Genomic DNA, 20,037 nt, shown 5'->3' on the forward strand with positions numbered 1-20,037 from the left:
TATAAAAATATTTGTGACCATTCTAAAATTTTCCAAGCCGAACATAATTAAAATTTGGACAAAGTTAAGCAACAAACTAGTTGTAGAGTAAGGTTATAACTCCACTTAATAATTTTTTGTTGGATGTGAACTTTGACAAATGTTATAAAGATAAAAAAAATCAATAATTATGTCATCAATTAAATATTTAAATTTTGAGTTTCTATAATTTGAAACTATACATAAAAAATAAGTTTATAATCGTAGAGTAAATAACATCCAATTATAATGAAATTTGACATGTATTTTAAGAACATGTAATTCAACGGTTAAAAATTCAAAATACAGTTAGATTTTCAAACTTAGTTGTAGAGACTTTAGACTACAACTAAGTTTGTAACCAAATGTTATTTTTAATTCTTGGTCCCCTTAACAATATATTAGATCGTTACAAACAAAAAGAAAAGGTCCAAGAAAAATTTTATTCAACTAAAATTTTGAAAAATATGTAGCTAATGTGATTATAATGCAACGATTCTAAAATAAGAAAATTTGTAACAAAAAATTGTAAAACTTTATATATTTGTGTGCTTTTTGTTATTATTGTCCATATATGTCCTTTTTTTATTAAATTTTATATAATTTAAGATTCTTTACTAAAAATTTAATACGCCACTCTTTGTTTTTATTTTTGGTAATGTAAACAGGCCTAGCAGAAGCAGAGTAGTAGTGACTAGTAAGTAGTAACAGTAGTAGAAAAGAGTGACACCGACCGACGCATAAAAGTAGTTGAAAAGTTTAAACTCGTAGAGATTCCCAGAATATAACGAACTACCCACTCCCAAGTGCCAACCCCTCCAACAGTCCTTTTCTCTCATAATTACCAAACTCCAAAACTGAAAACACCCAGAAAAAAGGGGCAATTTCGTCATCCCGACATAGATCTCTCTCGAAATATAAAAAATATTAATAAAATACAAACAAAATATCAAAGCACACGCACAAAAAAAAGAAGAAGTCACAATTGAATTTTCACACAAAAACACACATTGCCTTTTGTGCCTCTCAACTCAACTCTCTCTATTCTCAAATCGCCGCTTCCCCTTTTTTTTATTTCTCTTAATTTTTTTTTTTTTTAAAAAAACATATTTAATTTTCGAAATAACCCTAACTTTCTAAAAATAAAATTGAAAGTACTTTACGTAAAAACGACGCCGTTGTTGTTCTCGTCCGACAAACAATAATGTCGGCCTCCGGTGTGTCGGTTTCTCGTAACCGCGGAGAGAACCGGTTTTACAATCCGCCGCACGTGCGACGACAACAACTGCAACAGCGACAAGAACAGCAACAGCAACAGCAGCAGAGGGCTTCGTCGTCGACGATGACGATGATTACGAGTGCTTGTTGTTCGTCTTCTTCTTCTTCCTCGTTGTCTTCAACTACAAACTCGTCTTTGTCGAAGTCAGATTGTTCGGTTCCGGCAGATTGTTCGGTTCCGGATTCGGGTTCGGGTTTGGGTTTGAGTTTGAGTTGTTCCGGTGAAACGAATTTGGATCGGTTCTTGGAGCACACTACTCCGGTGGTCACAGCCCAGTATTTATCTAAGGTAATTTCTGCTATTTAGGGTTTTTGTGTGATTTTAGGTAATAGGAGATGTGATGGTTGTGAAATTAGGCTAAATTGTTAGGTTACTAAATAAATTTTGAAACTTTATGCTTTTGTAATCAAGACCTAGTTCTTAAATTGCCTGCATTTTTGCCTCTCAAAATGTTGAAACCTTGTAATTTGGATTGATTAGGAAATGGACTTGTTATAAGGTTCTTGTTGATGCAATTTCGAAACTTAATGATTTGTGAGTAAAACTCAGATTTTTTTATTGTTTGCATTCTGTCACTTTGGTCAAAATGTTTAAACTTTAAACCCTTGTAATTGGGATTAATGAGGAAATAGGCTTGTTAGTAGGTTCTTAATTATGAAAGTTTGGAACTTTATGATTTGTAACTAAAACCTAGATTTCATTATATTGCCTGCATTTTGTCTCTTTGATTGAAATGTTTAAACCCTAATTGGGATTAATCAGGAAACAGAAGAGATAGTACAATCCAAATCAACTGAGCTAGACTGAGTTATAGAAATTGGGTTTATTTGATTTTAAGAAGTGAATTCCAGAAAACAAATTAGTTGAAGTTTTTAACCCTTGTCAATGAGCTCTAGCTCAAGTGGAACCTAACCTCCTCCCCTTGCAAGCGTTTGGTGGAGGATGAAGCCGTGGGTTCATGACCCATTGGTGCGTGTGTAACTTACGTTACATACCTATCAAAAAAATTAGTTTTAAACCCTTGACCCATTTGGGATATTTAGTAAACAACAGTGGTGTGGCCATCTGACTCAATTGAGCCAGATTAAATTTTATGGAAATTGGGTTATATGTTTTTTAAGAATTGAAGTTCATAAAATGGAATTAGTTGAAGTTTTTTTTTTTAATTTTTTAATTTTACTAGTGAATTGTTTTATATTTATTAATGGCATTGTTTGGATTAATATTAGACGAGCATTAGGGGATGGAGAACTTGTGAGCCAGCTGTGTTGAATCCGTACTTTGTGCTTGGCGATCTATGGGAGTCCTTTAAGGAGTGGAGTGCATATGGAGCAGGTGTGCCCCTTTTGTTGAATGGGAGTGACTCAGTTGTTCAGTATTATGTGCCATACTTGTCTGGCATTCAGCTGTATATAGATCCATCAAAGCCCTCTTCACGACGAAGGTGAGGAATTCTAAGGTTTTATAAATTTTTCGTATTTTAGATTGAATTGAGTGACTTCATTTCAGATGAATGTTGGGTATATGGTTTCTAGTGATTTGTACGGATTTCAGATTTGGGTGCCCCAAGTATAAGAATTTTCTTTTAGAGGACTTTTTTACAAAGAATTCACTTTTTCATGAAATGATCAATGGATTAGGGAATCTTCATCACAATTATGAACCCCCATTGTTTGTCACACAGCTAATTTTATAATATTGACACAAACATGTATCTTAGATATCAATGTCCAATAGCAACTACATGCAATGTGCTTGTTTGGATCTCTACTTGGTGCATTTTGTATTTTTCTTTTCTTTCTTTTTTTATATTTAGGTTGTGAGAGATTTTATTTATATCTTATTGTGTGGAGAAACACTCAATTTTGATGAAGCCTGCTATTTATTTTAATTAATAGGATTTTGGGTTTTCTTGTTCCTGGTTTTGGGTAATATGAATCTGATCTCTTGAGTTCACTTCAGAAAACAATTATTACTCACAACATTCTTATTGTTGATGAGTCATAAACTCAGAGGGCTGTGCATGTCTGTCTTGTACTTTATCTACAAGTTGTATAATTTACATGTTGTCCCTCGTAAGTCTTTTTTTGTTTTTAGTCTATGAGGCTCTCGTTTTTCTCTTTCCAACAAGGCAATGACATTATACCTGGCTTAACCTATCAAAAAAACAAATGACATTATACCGGCTTGTTTTATGTAACCTTTAAAAGTTTAGACTTTAAAGTAATATTTTCCATCCATGTTGCCCATCCTTTTGTTGCTTGTGATTATATACTCCAATTAGATTGTGCATGTAAACATTGGAATGTGGTCCTTTTGCCTTGCAATACAATAAAATTTGGTTGTGCCAACACCTGATTAATGTTAATTGATATTAGTCCATATTATGGGAGTTGAAATTATGGGATTTGAATTTTATTTTGAGGGTTTTAGGGCACTAGATTGCTATCTTAATTATGATTTGATTTCCCTTCATTATCTAATGTAATCTAAGATTAAACACTAAACACTATTTTTATGCTGAATTAGATGAATAATATATATTAGAGATTTCCCATCTCTAGCTTGGTGGTGATTCCAAGCACTATTAAGTACTAAATGCTAGGGTTTCACATAGATATTTTAGGTGGTGAAGCCTAGAATTTGTCTTATTATTATTTTCTTTCCCTTCTATTTTTCACTTTTTGTGGTATTAGAGCAAACATTGATGCATCAACCATGCCTCCTCTAAATTAATAGTCCCCAACATCTCCTAATTTGAAATTAGACACAAGCCCGAAACACACCCCTCTAGCACCCATCACTAAACCAAGGTGAACTCAGGCATCAAGGGCCATAGAGAATACCCCTCAACCATCAATCCCCAATCTCAAAACAACTACCCACAGCAAAGCCAACAACCATCGCAATCCCAAATTGTGGATAAGGCATGATTCTGCAAATCAAGCCCACAACCCACTCTCAATGGGTTGCAAACCACAACCACAGCCCCATCACCATTCAAGAGCCCCACTCACCAGGGATTCAACATACCACAGTCCGATATACCACTGCCATCGCCTCAGGTCCATGCGTGTTGTGTTGCTGCTTTAATGTCACCAGATTGCTTTGCTGGACACTGCCAAGCCCTCAATCCAGTTCCAGAGAATTGTTAAAACTTGAGACACCATCACTAGGTCCTTAAGTTTACCTGACCCATTCAGGAAAATTTCAGCCCATTTCGATTAGCCCAATAATTTACCCAACCAATTTAAAACAGCAAAGGCAAAACCTTCCCCCCCCCCCCCCCCCCCCCCAAAATAAAAAAGCCAAGCTTCTCATCCAACCTGGCCCTTTAAAAAGACAAATAAATAAAGTAAAAAAATTATTCTGGTGTAATTATTTTATATATATATATATATATATTTTTTTACACTTTTGAGAAGAAAAAAAAGGGCCTAACCCATCACTTATGCCTAAGCCTGAGTCCTCCTTAAGCCCTTTTAATCCAAGGTTTGTGATCCACCTAGTGTTGCTATAAGCCATACTCAATGGGGTCAACTTTCTCCCACACCAGCAGAGTTGACGTAGACACTATATTAATGCTGATTGATTCCATTAGTCCAGATTATGAGATTTGAATTTTAATTTGACCATTTTAAGGGATTTGATTGCTATCTTAATTATGATTTTATTTTCCTTCCTTATCTGATGTAATACAGTACCCTATTTAAAGGCCCAAAGTAATCTGATAGTAAGATGAATATATAGATTAGAGATTTTCTATCTCTAGCTTTGGGTCGATTTTAAGCACTCTTAGATTTTCTATCTCTAGCTTTCTTGTTATTCTCTTTTCCCTTATTTCTATTTACCGCCCTTTGACCTGTATCACTTGGCTAAGTACTTTCAATCTAGCAGGCTAGCTGCCTGTTTCACTCCTAAGTCTTGGACATTTGGTGTAGGTATTTCCAATTTTCAGCATCTTTTATTATTAATATTCTGAACTATAGATCAAGTTGTTAAAGACTATATGATATTTGCATAAATCAGTAGTTTTTTGTCTATGGTTTTATAAAAAGGAAGAGTTTGCTAGCCTTAAAAGTTTTCAGATTGAACATCAGAAACTGTAAAGCACACAAAGACACATATTTATAGTCTCTTAGAACATCAAAGGCTTCTTTAACCAAAGACAATAAAGACATAACTTCCTGGATTCTAGACAGCTGGATATTTCTTGACTGAGACTCGTTAACTTTCAGAATTAACATTATTCAGAAGTTCCTTTAGATTTATTAAATTTTATTCCCATCTTGCATCTTCACTTTCTGTGTTATTATACTCAATAGGCCAATGAGCTCTAGCTCAATCAGCACCTTCTCCCCTTGTAAGTGCCAAGGGAGGGTGAGGTGATAAGTTTAAGACCCATCAGTTGCATGCATAAGTTACCAATCTCAAAAAATAATAACAAAAACAAATTATCAAGAGATCTTTGTATACATATTGAAATCATTTGCAACAGCAGCAATGCTTTGCCAGCCTATGTTTCTGGTGCACTGAGTTTTTTTTTTTGTTGATAATTCGATAATTGAGGGAGAGGGGATTTAAACTCTGTGTCTCTTGTACCAACTAGTTGAGTTACAAGGCTCTTGACCTGGTCTGCTGAGTTAAATCACTGCTAGTTTGTATTCTTCTGGTGACCACAACTCGTGTCTTTGTTTGGGTATTCAGTCTTTCAGTTCACACCTACGGATCTATTCATTGGCGTACTCTATTAAATTTCACCTTATGGTTGCTTTATCCTGTGTCAGGAGGCCTGGTGAGGAGAGTGATTCCATGTCATCCAGAGAATCAAGTAGTGACAGCAGCAGTGACTACGGAGTAGAAAGACAAGCAAGTAATGTGGTTAATGGGTCTTGGAATCAGCCAAACATTGATGCAAATATCCAGGGTTTGAAAAGAATTTCACTGAGAAATAAAACCATTGTGGGTTCATCAAGTGATGAAAGTGAGAATTGCAGTCCTCCGGATCAGCTTGTGTTCGAATACTTTGAACATGATCCACCATTTAGTCGTGAACCTTTGGCTGATAAGGCAAGTTCATCCGCTTTTAACATTTTAGCTTGCAATGGCTTTTCTTTATTGTAACATACATTAATCATCTGGCATCCAACAGATTCAAGTTCTTGCATCTCGGTTTCCAAAATTGAGGACATACTGGAGCTGTGATCTATCACCTTCAAGTTGGATTTCTGTGGCATGGTGTGTTTTTCTCATCTTTTCTGGCTTTATGATGTTGTAACTTGTAATGCTGGTTTAATGCAACTGTCATTTTTGCTAATTATTATTTTCCGGTTTTTTTTTTAATGTAGGTATCCAATATATAGGATACCCACAGGGCCGACACTGCAGAACCTGGATGCCTGCTTCTTAACCTTTCATTCTTTGTCGACGCCATTTCAAAGTCTCTCTCTCTCTCTCTCTCTCTCTCTCCATATTATATTTTGCTTTTGTGTGAATGCATGTTCACCTGCACACTTGATTGCCTGCGTGATTTCATTTTTGGCCTGCATTTGTATTCTCTGTTCCCCTATTAGATTGGACTTTGGAGTACATGTGTGTGCCTGCATGTATTTGTGTGCCATGCGAATTATGAGTCTCTTGTCCATCCTTTTTTTCCTGCATTATTTTTGTTTTAATGTAGTTCATGTTCTTTGGGGCAGTTACAAGCACTGATGGGCTGCATTTCCGTCGTTCAAGACCAAAAGAAGTTCGTAGTGCGGATTTGTCCATCAAGCTATCATTGCCCATCTTCGGGCTTGCTTCCTACAAGTTCAAAGTTTCTGTTTGGAATCCCAATGGAGTTTATGAATGTCAGAAAGTAAATTCACTGTTGCGAGCTGCTGACAGCTGGCTCCGACTACTGCAAGTCAACCATCCAGATTATAGGTTCTTTCTGTCCCACAACTCACAACGGAGGTGAAAAGAATCGTGGAATAGCTCATCTCTAATCTGAACATGCATAACCTCCAATCATGGAAAGGAATGCAAGCGGGAGTTTCAAATTGTTCTTTTGGATATGGATTGTGTTGAGATCCAGTATCGCATTAAATTTGGCTCTGCTTCATCCGTCTTGTCAAAGAAGTGCCATACAATAATTTGACTATGGGATTTGTGGAAGGTTTGGTAGGCGGAGCGGACGATGATGATTATCTGATTCTTAAGAAACGACTAATCTGCTGTTCTATGCAAGAAGTGTGTTTTATGATGGATCTTTTGGTTTTCTGATGATAACCCATATTTGAGTAGTTTTGTGTTGTGGGGAGTTGGTTTTGGATGCTAATTGTACGAAACTGAGAGTTGCCAATTATAAAAAAGTTTAGCTATCTCTGTATATATATTATACAGGCCTCGCTACATTTTTATTTGTACAAAATTGTACTCCATAATTTGAGCTAATTTTATGAACATAAATGTTTTGGCATATGTATAATTTTAAGCTTGAACATTATTTGGTTTTCTGGACCGTGAAGTTACTAAATAGTTAATCACATTGTACCTAGAGTGTGGCATGCCACTCTGCAACCCTTGCTAGTCAGTTTGATCCTATACCTGTTAGGGGCACTCAGAAGAGGAACATGCAGTTTGCTTATTATCTTTTATGACTTATTTTGGACTTCAAAATATGTTTTCCCAACTCATTTAGATGAAATTATCCCAACTTAAAGGAACTTTTAATTTAGATGAAAATTGAGGAAAGCAGGTGGCAAATTAGGAATAAGCTCGTCCATATTTCCATTTATGCACAAAACTGTAATTACAATAGATACATACATAATTTGCCCGACCTAACTATTACTAGTACCATAATATTCATTAGCCTCTTCGATCTTTATCTTTGGGGCTCCCAGTCTGACTACACCACTGCCATTTCATCTATGGATGCCCTTTAACTCACAAGCCATCATCGAGAATAGTGGACAGCAAAAGTCCTTGGACAAACTCACACTTCCGAGTCTTCTCCTCTTGGTCCTTGTCTGATAACACCAACTGTTGGAAATTCCTGTCATAGTAAACTACAGTTAGCTTTTAATTTATTTTTTTATTTTTAAAGTCAAACTCGTTTATCTAATACAGCACCATACAATTGCACCTCTATGACTCTCTCTCAGACACACACACACGCAAACTCACACAGCAGAGAAGGAAGAAAAAGGAGGCTCTCAATCACAGACAGAACATAAGAAGGGAAAGAGATGTCAACTCAATTGTGGAGACAAGTGTGTGTCATATAGAAAAAAAGATCTACTCAATTTCCTCAGATAATTCACTTGGTCATGGTCTTACTTTCGCAAGAGAGGAAAGTTGGCCTCTTGGTCTTACTTTCACAAGAAAGAAAAGTTGACCTCTAACTACCGACCACTGAAGCATGCTTCATTAAGAAGAAAGAAAATGCGGGCAGTCATCAACATAGAAGACCGCCAAGTCCTGGATAATAGACTCAGATAAAAATGGTAAATGGATTTACATATATTGTTTCATTATTAAATTCTGCTGAATGCATAGAAAGTCTAAAAAAAATTAATATAATCCCTTTTTTTTGAATGCATTAGAAAATCTTTATTTCTAATATAATCCCTTTTTGCCACCAATAAAGTCTCTTGTTCGACAACAAGAGACTTTATTGGTTGAACTAATTACAACCCACAAAATGCCCTTATTTAAACAAATCCAATCAACAGTCATAAATACCAGTTGTTAAAACAATTTCTACAAATTCAGCTATGTGGATTCTCATTCATTTCTTAAAGACAAAATAGAGAAACCTAAACAAAATTAATGAAATAAACCCAGGGCACATACCTTTCCAAGAAATCCTCCTTTGAACTCTCCTTTACCATGCTTGTTTCCACCAAAGAATGAGGCTTAACACTCACAGGTTCATCAACTATAGGTGCATTATATATAAATGATGACAACAAAGGATCAGGTTCTGTATTTGAGGAAACAATGCAAGTGGATCCTCCAAAAAGGGATTGCAGATTTCCTTCTCTTAACTCTTTCCTCAATAAAGACAATGCACCTTTACGGAATCTCCGCTTGCGCTGAACGTGATCTAAAAGTTAAGGAAAAGCATGAGCTCTTTATTTGTGGTACAAAAAAGATATGACTAAGCAATCAGAAACATGATACAAAATTCCTAAAGCCTTGGTGGAAGAGATTAACTTTAATAAAAAGAAAGAAACAAGGGTGCACAAAATAGAGTAGCTTTTTAGGTAAACTACCGATTCAGGAAGTAATATATCACCCAAATGCAGATAAGGAGCAAATCTGTAGTGATAATGGTAAAGATGATTTGTACACCATGAGCAAACATATAAATAGATTCTTGAGAAACTGGAACAAAAAGGCAAGTTTCAACAATCAACTTCTCTTTAAGGGCGATATTGAGAAAGGGTTTATCACTTGCTCGGCGACACTAACTGCCGCATGCAGTTTTGGTGTTAGTGTGTGAGTGTATTCCCTTATCTCATCCTCCTTCCCATATATACGTGTGTGTGTGTTTCTCAAAAAAAAAATAAAAAAAAATAAAAAAACTTCTCTTCACAGTTTACACTGGTATCAAAGAGAATTGAATTTAAAAATTTTCTTACAAATGGATCATTACTCGTTAGAAGTGTTAGCTTTAAAAAAAAACAATGGATGAAGACTCAGGTAATGGATATGGGGAGGATCCTAGAACCAGGTGATATAAGGTAGAGTTAAAAGAGAGGTTCTACTCTACTGGGAATCTCTCTCATGATCTTAGAACCAGTAAAGTTACACAATAACTCATGATCTTACCTTCCACCCGTATGCATGGGACATGGAAGTTTCATTTGAGCTAAAGCTAAAATAAAAAAATAAAAATAAAAAATAAAAAAACCTAATTAAGAATTACACAAATAAATGTATCTTTATATAATGATAAAGAAGCAATACCATCAAAATAATCCTAAAAGACAAAAGAATCCAACTTTGTCAGTTAAACCAGATATGCTATTTACCACATCAACATTTAAACCACAAGACATAGAATCCAACATTCTACAACCAGACATTGCACACACCATAAGCAGGTACTAGCTCAAAACAAAAACAAGTAACAACACAATTCAGAACTGAAGCATAGCAACAATATAGACTCAACTTCCAATAAAGGATATCTTTAAAAAACTCCCATGTTGCATCGTAATGTGGCTAACAATATCCATTCCAACCCTCTTCGCACAAATTGGACATACCTGAAAATACAGGCAATAACATTGTCAGCAGACCTGTTAAAAAGCCGAAACAAATAATAATCCCTCGCAAAATACCCACTTATACTAATTACAATTTTAAGAAAAAAAATTTAACAAAAAAACTCTACCCCCTTAAAATTAATACACCAAAAAGAAAATCACTTTTTTATTGGTAAGTAAGTTACACTTGCCCCCAGTCAGTTTTGAACCCAAAACCTCAAAAATCTCTTGAAATATGTCTAGCATCTTTCAAGATAAAGCAACTGGAAAACCATCATACTTAAAACTCCACTGCAGTGTTTTTAAAAATCCTAAGCATTTATAGTTAATGAATAGCTTAGGTTTGCCATGTCATCAAGATTCCTAAATGGAAACCAAAATGATGCTAGTTAATGCCTGTTTAAAAGTCAATCAATGACTTAATAAAATCTAAACTATTCATTTAAACATAAATGGTTACGATTTTACATTACTCCCTGAATCTCAATCCCAAAATCAAAACCCATTTCACACTAATCCAAGACCAAAAAAAAAAACTCAAATTTAAGCATCCATTATGATTTTCCAATGTCAATCAGTTCTAAACTCGATAACAATTAAAAGCAGCCCATGACTGGTACTAGTAACAAAACAAACAAATACAGTCACACAAGCTACTAACCCCCCTTAAAAAGACCTAACTTCTCACACAAGCCATACACAAACACATAAAGAAAAAAAAATTTAATTAATAAATTTAAAAACTTTGAAAAATAATAAAAAATTAAAAAAAAAAAATACCCCATTTTTTACTTCAACAGGGTGTTCCTCATCGATGTGACAACAAAGTCCAACGACGTCGTAATCCTCAGCGCAAAAGGGGCACAGAAACTCCGCCTTCGATTCCTCGTCTCCGTCCATCTCTTCGTGCGCAAGGAACAGATCTGCATAATAAAGTCACAAAATTTATATCATGGTAAAAATATATATATATATATATATTCTCGGGAAACAAACGGAAAGAGGGAGGGGCATTATGGGGGAAAATGAGAGAGAGAGAAAAAAGAAGGAGAAGAAGAAGAACCTGATCGAGACTGGAAACGGCGACGAGTGTTCCATGAATCGGAGTCCATATTCTTTGGTTTTTGGCTGTGGTGGCTGCGGTGGTATTATTGTAGTTTTGCTGAGTATTGAGGGCGGTGTTTATGTTATATAGTCAGAGAGAAAGAAAGAAAAGAGAGAGTGTTTGTGTGAGGCTGCCTGTCTGTGTGGTGGTTGAATTGAGGGGGTATATAAATGGAGTGTGAGAGAAAGGAAAGAGCAAGGAAATTGTATAGAGAGGGAGAGAGAGAGAGAGTGTGTGTGTGTGTGTGTGTGTTATGTGTAGGAGTTTGGGGAGGTAGGGAATTGACCGGGGAATAGGGGTGGAATTACGGGAATGCCATTGCAAAACTACTACTTGTGGTAGAAGGCAATATGGGAATTACGGGAAGTGCCATTGAATTGAATGAAACTACTACTTGTGGTAAAAGCCCGCAGTAGCCGCCTTGGACGAATTGTGATTTGTGAGACAAAGGAGGGGATGGGGGGAGGTGTGATTGCGTCAAACGCGTGGTGTCTTTTGGGTGCGTCACCCTCGGGGTTTCATTGGGCCACGTTTCTTTTTGATGTAATGTTCTTTTTTTTTTTTTAATACTTTTTGGATTTTAGTGTGGGTGGTGGTGTTTTTGTTTGTTTTTACACACCTGTAAAGTAAAGTTCTGAAATTGAGGTTTCAGGTTTGGTTGGTTGAGTGATGTGTTTGAACTTTGAACTCAGAATAATAAGAAAATAGTTCAGTATATATTGTTAAAACATGTTTGAAGCACCAAGAAGCTCTCGTAGCTCAGTTGGTTAGAGCACCCGTTTAGTAAGCGGGAGGTCTTGAGTTCGACTCTCAACGAGAGCATTACGTATTAAATTATTATTTTATTTTATTTTATTTTAACTGTTCTTTTCAAACCCTGCTTTAATTGGCTTGTTAAACATGAGCTGGAAAACATTTGAGTCTTGACTAATCCATTACACTCGTGTCTGTACAAAAAAATAACATATTTGGAATTCCTCGTTGTACTGCAAAACTTTCTGCTTCTTTAGTAACCTGCCTTAATAAAGGCCCATCTTCTTGCCATTTCATTGCTATAATGTCTGACCACACGTTTTCTATCTTTCTACTAATTTCATTCCAAAAAGCAACAAGTGGGTATCCATCCTATCGTACTCACTCAGTAACCCATCATTTCATGAAGGCTTTAATAACACCATAAAAACTTTAGGTTAATATTCTATGCCCATGGACATGGTTGATTGCAACCATATATAATTGCCAATAGATAATATAAACCTATAAATCTCAACACAATGTAGATATATTATATAGTTTTCGAATAAAAAAGTTGGCACAAAATCACAATACCTTATATGTAATACTACTAAAACAATCAAAACAAGATATGCTATATAGCTGCTCTTCTTTTTTATTCTTCTACAAGTTAATCTTGTGCACTCAGCACAGACATAATCATTCTGTCATTCTGTGTATGTAGGTTCATTGGAACCTCGACAGGTTAGTGGATGAAAAGGGTCGAAAGCTTTAGCTGAACCTCAAGGACCACTAATGCAAAAGATTTTATTCCCCAGATTTTTTATCCTCTATTTGGAACGATATGCAGCCTTGAGCCCAAAGACACAATTTTCCTCAAATCGACTCTATAAGAAAGTTTCCTAGATGGAGAGAAACAGATCAAGGCCTAAAAATTGATGGGCCTTTTGGTGATTTGATATAGATAGGCTTTGAACGGCGTTCACATGTGCTTATTGCGGCTTGGATTTAGCCCTGGCCCATTGAATCAACCACATTAATTAGTGGGAAAAAAGAAGAGAAAGTAGCATCTTTGCCTGTGAAGAAACTTCTCTTGGCATTGTAATCTTGTATTTCCTAGACCATAAGGTTAAAAGGGGGGGAAAAAATCAATCTTCCTCTTGATCAATTTTCCACTTGTCTATTAGGTATACAATGAGGCTTGTAGACTACAGAATAAACGGCGTGGGTTTATTATTTTTTAAATCCTCCTTTTAAATATTCATGTGTGGGTTAGTTAAATAGTAAAGTCTCGCTTTTTTTAAAAAAATTTGGCTAAAGAGGGTGTCCAAATTTCTTCGACTATTTTCTTAAAAAAGTATTGACAGCTTTTTCAATTTTCAAGAAAATATTTTCAAAAATTGATGGCTTAATGACAGCTTTTAAATTGACAGCTTTAATCGGACCCATTTAGTAATATAATTCCACAAAAAGCTACTTTATCTATCTTACTTTCACACTTTACAAAACACTCAATATCAGTAGTTTTATTTTAGCTTTCAACACAATAAAATAATATAAACAATAAAATAAAATAATATATCTATTACAATAAAATAATATATTCATTACAAAGTAGTGTGAACACATGAATAAAACAATATATTTAATATAAAGGAGTGTAAACACACAATTTAATAATACTTTTTTTTATATGCACAACCACTTTTGGCTATACACCGTAGTTGTGGAGCTAAATTATTTGACTTTGACTCCACCTATGTAACTATAAATTTGTATTTGGTGGTGCTAAAAAGCTACCACCAGTACTAATGCTCTAATTAGGAATAAGATCATTCTCAGAAAAAAAAAATTAGGAATAAGATTATTTTGTTTATACTCAATGAATCTGAATTAAAAATTAAATAATAGACTTGAGCCTTAATTAAGATTGGACCTTCATCTTTTTGAAAAAAAACTATGCCACTAATCACTCAAGTGGGTCAAGTCCAGTCCAACTTCACCCCAACCAAGAAGTGCTTAATTTTGAAGGCCCTTTATTTGTTGAACGTGCTTAGCGGCTCAATGTAATGATTGAGCTCCTCCTCTTGATAGGGTGCTATTGATTGGGCTTGGATTCGGTCGACGCCACCTAAATCATTCACATCACGAAATTTTTAGCGCACAAAACCACAATTTCCCTTCACGATTAACTAGAGCTCAAGACTATCCAATGATGGATTTTGACCTAACAATCAAGCCAAAAATAATGCTTGAGTGTTGGCATGAGGTTGAGATACGAATAGACTGTTTAGTCCAATATAAAAAAGAAAATAAAGGTGAAAGAATGAGTGTATGATTTGATCTCATATCACATTCAAATCCCCCCATTCATTCTTGAAAAGTAAGGGCTCAAAATCAGGCAGGTGTTTGCTCATGTTACACCATGTGCAATTAATGTCTTATATGAAGCTATTGTTTGTAGTGTGTTGCTTTGCTTTATTTTATGATTCTTCAGAAAAAAGAAATGCTGCTTTCTTTCCAATGCTGACTCAATCTAGATTGTATATTGCACAAAAATAATGCTCAAATGGCTTCGTTCCAAATGTATGCCTATCTTAGATCCAAGAAAATATGCACAACTTGCACTGATTCTAGAATCTAGATACCCACAAGGGGTGTGAACCATGTGATGGCTGCCAAATTGCAATAACTCATTAATGAGAATAGCAATGTTACAAACACAATAAAATTCACAACTTTTTTTATATCTTATGTGACATATTGTGATTAGTGCAACATTGTTTTTACATAAGATCAACACTGTTGTCCTCACTTTTAGTATATACTCATCAAAAATTGTCACATCAACTATTGTAAAAAATGTTTTGAAAATTTATTGTGCATATGTAAACAGCAAGAACGAACTTTTGAAAAAACTACAAGCATGTTGATGATGCAAATGGATTACACATACCAATTCCTAAAATTGTAAACAAAATAAAATCAGTTTGAAAATCATTAGTGCTGCTACAATTACAACAGGTCTTATGAATCTTTAAAAGACTAATTGGATCAATGTTCGCACATTTTCTTCTCTACCATTCTATCCTATCTAAACTCATTCTTTCTACAACCTATTTAATTAACATGTTATTTTTTACTGCTTGGACTAGTGTTATTTAGGTTTCCTCTACCTTTGTTTCATTTTTCTCAACTTGAATTGAGTCATTTTTACTCACTTGTGCATTAATCAATCTCTTTTACACATAGCCAAACAATTTTAAGCGACTCTCACTCATCTTTTCATCAATAAAAGTCTCATGTCTTTAATTGCATTTCTTCATTTTGATTTCTAAATTTTCTTTTATTTCCACTTGTCCATATTTAATATTCTCATTTCACTCATTTTAGGAACATATTGTTAATTAATAGTCAACCAAACATTCAATACCATATGGCATGGATGGTCTTCTAATATTTTAGTAAAACTTTCCTTTTTTAACTAATTATGTATTATATGATTATACTACACGCCTAATGCACTTCTTCATTTCATCAAGCCTACTATGATCCAATGATTATTATTATTATTATTATTATTTTATCTCATCATCCTTGTGAATTATTGGTATAAGATATCTAAAACATTCTAACCTTTAGTATATGTTAACCATCAAGTTTTGCTACTTCTTCATTTTTAATTATTATCTTATCGATAAGTAAGGTCACAATTCACAACTATACTGTCTATGCATATACACACAATTCATAACTATCACGACCACAAAAATGTCATTTGTTTTTTGATGATGCGAAGAAAATCAGTAGGCTGGATGCTTCGGACTCGAAAGAACCACTTGCTCTCTCGATGGCCTGAAAAATAAAGAAAAGCGATCAAAGGTGACTGGGGTCGCCGGCCAAGAACCCTCCGATGGCAAAGTTAGTTTTCTCTCTATATTTTTGGAGTTCCAAATTTTTGGAAAAAGTAAAAACGTACCTTTGCTTGGTCTGAATGAGCGTTTATATAGTGTCCTAAAGACAGTTATCAAACTTGTAACCTCTCCTGGATTCGAGGAGGTGTGAGGGTTCAAAGATAACTTCCATAACTGCTTAGGAGTTATATACTTCTCACATAACGGTTACTGGAAGTTATACGTATAATAAGGAGTTGTAATATACACTCGAGAATTTTCCTAAGTGTGACAGCCTCGTCCGAGGATCTTCCTATCGAGCGTACCTAGCTTAGGAATAAGGGTCGTTCCTCCTATGGACGGATTTTGTTCAGGACGAGCTTTGCGGCTCTCTAGGACGAGGCGACTTGTTCCCTGATCATACAAACCTCATCCAAGCTTCTTCCTTCATGGACGAGGTGGTTATTAGTGAGGTTTCTAGGGTCCTTGCTTCGCTGGCTTTGTCCTGGACGACCTCTATGAACGACGTCGGGGTTGGTACTTTATCATACCCTATCAATTTTAAACAAAAATTTTATTGCAAACAAGGTTTGAAGTATGCCCATAGACCACATATTACTTCTTGATGTGCCTAAGCTACAAAATATAGAGAGAAAACATTCCCGTGTAATAATAAATTAATATCCCATGATCACTATATTTATAGACAATGTCATGTGAAAATTTAAATTTTCTACCATCCATTTGTAATGGACCTGGCACCTGAGATTAGCATGGATTCCATAACTCACATGGCTCCAAGTTTCAAGCAACCAAAAAAAAAAGGTTTCCTAGTTGTCAACTTGAGAAAATTTTACTCTCTGATGTATTAAAGAGAAGATACGTGGTTACTGACTAAAATGAGGCATTTGGATCAGCTGCTTTTTCCTTGCCTTGTTCTTTATTTGCTTATTTGCATTCGTGAAGCTTTTTAAAACTTCACTTCTCACGCTATAATTATATTTTTATCAATTTTCAATAAATAATATAAAACTTTCTAACTAAATTTCATATTAAATTAAAAGGGGTTTCCCATTATCCAAACTACTACCTCACTAGCACAAAGTTTGTACTTGAAAAAGATTTAGTGTGCATTTAGCATTAGAGTTTTATTCAGCTTATTTTACTATTCAGCTTATTTTTGCTACTATTCATGAGTCTTATTACACTTTTTGGTACTATTCATGAATTTCACTATACTATTTCAGTTAACTTTTACCTTTGTCTACAGTACTTTCAGTAAAACGTTTTCAGTTTCAGCTAAATAAGTTATTCCCAAATGGACCTTTAATGTGCGTTTGGCATGAATTATTTTTGTCAAATTATTTTACTATTCAACTTATTTTTGCTACTAATCATGGGTCCTACTACTCTTTTTGGTACTATTCATGGATCCTACTGTACTATTTCAGCTAATTTTTACATTTATTTCCAATACTTTTAGCAAAAAGTTTTCAATTTCAGTAAAATAAGAGGATCACAATCAGACAATTAGAATGCCAGAAATTTAGTAAACAAAATGCTATAAGTTGGATTTCTATTTTTGATAATTACAAAAAGGAAGTAGGGATTTAAACCTTAGATATCTTTAAACAATTCCGCAAGTGTGCATATTTGGATGGAAAAGGAGTCGCCAAGTGGCTTTAAAATAATACAAATATATAAATAAATAAATTAGTCTCAACATATCATATAAACCATAGCTATCTCAAATATCATATAATATATTTATACATCATCCTTAGAGTAGGTATCACACAACCTGTGTAAAAAAATATACATATATCTAATATAATACACCTTCTCTCTTTATCTTGATGTGAGACAGACTAGTATCTATTGCGTTTGTTTTATGGAACAAATCTCTTTCACAACGAGTGAGTTTTTTACAAGTACATTAGAATATTGGAAACATATGTAATGTGAGTGAGAGATCTCCCTCAATAGCTCTTGTACAAACAAAAGGCAAGAGATAATTTCTGTCTCTTGCAAGATGCAATAAAAATAAAAATAAAAACTCAATCAAAACCTTGATGGACCACACACACAGCACAGCACAGCACAGCACAGCACTGATAGAAATAGTACCAGTAATCTTATAGACGCACCATGGTAAATCTGAAGCTGTAAAGTTATGAACTTTCTACATTGCTCTGTCCCTTCTGTGAAAAATCTATTTAGGACTATCAAAATCAAATGGACCCACTTGCTTGCAAGCCTGGAAAAGTTGTACTAATTAGGAAGATTTGTGAATCTACAATTCCAAGTAGTAGTACCATTGGGGGTACCCCCATGGCCATTTTTGCTTTTTCTTGACAGGTAGTTCCAACTTCCCAAGTTTTTCAATTCAATAATTCTTCTCTGATTCACAAAGTTTTGATCGTGTTGAATAGTCGGATGTGGGGAAGCACAATTTCCCTCTGCCACGTGCTCAATCGTCCACACCCTCTGATTCACAGATATGTTTTCTTTTTCTTTTTTTGAATTCTAATCCCCAAATTCTATCCCATATATAGCTTCAACAGATGAGAAAGCAACCCACCTGTATATATGACCCATTCAAAATCATATTCATATCCCCTATCCAATTTTGTGACTTTCTTTGTGTCCAAATTCTAATGCTATAGATCTAGCTTAGTTCCTAGTCAATCATTCTCTTATGCATTGGTTGCGTGTTCTTCCCCTTATAATTTGCGTCTCTTGTACGATTATGAAGTTCACATAATATGAGAAATAATGCATACATAAAACGTATGAAATGATAGTTAATAAAATAAAATATACGTGTACATTCGAGACATAGGATTCCTTATCGTTCTTAATCCTCCTTCCAACTCCCTTGCAAAGCAACATTTGTCAACAATGGACTAATTCAGCATAGTTATTGGTAGCAATATCTGTAACCCAATGGATTTGATATGGCATTAAGAAACGCTAATAAGTTGCTGATTTGATTCTTTTCAATCAATCGAAAAGAGAGAAAACAACATTGGGGATTTGGATTACAGCACATTAACTCATTAATAGCAAGATTCCTTCTTCTTTTTTTCTTCTTTTGTTTTCTTTTTGTTTTTGTTTTTGTTTTTTTTTTTTTTTCCTTTTCTTTTCCTCTCTTTTCTTTTAACTCTCTTTGTTTGACCCAAAAAAGTAATAGCATTCCTTAACCTTACTCCAAATTCCAAACCTTCACCTCGCTTTGTACTAGTTATGCCAAAACCTATTCTTAGGACTTCTATAAATGGATGTGTATCCACCACATATTATGAACAAAAGTCGTAAGTAATGATTATATATCATTTATATGACAGTTCATTTTTCTTTCGATTTTCTCTTTTATTTTATTTTTTTACTTTGATAGAAAAAAAAAATCCCAATTCCCACATTATTACCATGTATACACTGTATTTGCTAACATGTTATAGATCTCAAAAGGAACTAAAAGTTAAAAAAACCTATGAGCATATAGACTACAGAACTATAGTATAGGACTTCAATCATAGAAATGGTTCACCTACATAGATACATTCTTTTCAATCACACACAAAAAACCAAACTCTTAATAGGTATAGCCCTTATATAATAATAGAAGAGACAATGCATGAGAGAGAAGCAAGGCACACGTACCTTACAAATGTGGGCCCAATTTTTTTTTTTTTTATGGGAGAAAGAGTGGGCCCAATTTTTTTAATTTTTAATTTCACATATGAA

General features: G+C 34.6%; 2 protein-coding genes and 1 non-coding gene across 4 annotated transcripts; 2 read left to right on the forward strand and 1 right to left on the reverse strand.

Annotated features, from left to right (window-relative positions):
• Window positions 1-1,006: 1,006 nt before the first annotated feature.
• On the forward strand, window positions 1,007-7,794 carry LOC142623185 (uncharacterized). Its single transcript, XM_075796581.1, has 6 exons — window positions 1,007-1,585; window positions 2,527-2,741; window positions 6,085-6,367; window positions 6,450-6,535; window positions 6,646-6,737; window positions 6,997-7,794. Exons 1-6 carry the CDS (start codon window positions 1,223-1,225, stop codon window positions 7,254-7,256), a joined length of 1,299 nt encoding a protein of 432 aa, XP_075652696.1. The 5' UTR covers window positions 1,007-1,222; the 3' UTR covers window positions 7,257-7,794.
• Window positions 7,795-8,042: 248 nt separating this feature from the next.
• On the reverse strand, window positions 8,043-11,839 carry LOC142626033 (protein DEHYDRATION-INDUCED 19 homolog 4-like). Of its 2 annotated transcripts, none has more exons than XM_075799798.1 (5): window positions 11,621-11,839; window positions 11,338-11,480; window positions 10,480-10,557; window positions 9,137-9,384; window positions 8,043-8,336 (listed from the first exon to the last, which is right to left on the reverse strand). In XM_075799798.1, the coding sequence occupies exons 1-5, from the start codon at window positions 11,667-11,669 to the stop codon at window positions 8,228-8,230; spliced, it is 627 nt and encodes a 208-aa protein (XP_075655913.1). In that variant the 5' UTR covers window positions 11,670-11,839; the 3' UTR covers window positions 8,043-8,227. The 2 variants fall into 2 exon arrangements, with proteins under 2 accessions (XP_075655913.1, XP_075655912.1); XM_075799797.1 differs by having other exon boundaries at window positions 9,137-9,389; window positions 10,464-10,557.
• A 571-nt stretch (window positions 11,840-12,410) lies between these two features.
• Window positions 12,411-12,484, forward strand: TRNAT-AGU (transfer RNA threonine (anticodon AGU)). The gene has a single exon. It is a non-coding gene; the product is annotated as a tRNA-Thr (tRNA).
• The last annotated feature ends 7,553 nt before the right edge of the window (window positions 12,485-20,037 follow it).

Source organism: Castanea sativa, chromosome 2 (genome assembly GCF_040712315.1).
Source record: "Castanea sativa cultivar Marrone di Chiusa Pesio chromosome 2, ASM4071231v1".
Classification (NCBI taxonomy): Eukaryota; Viridiplantae; Streptophyta; class Magnoliopsida; order Fagales; family Fagaceae; genus Castanea; species Castanea sativa.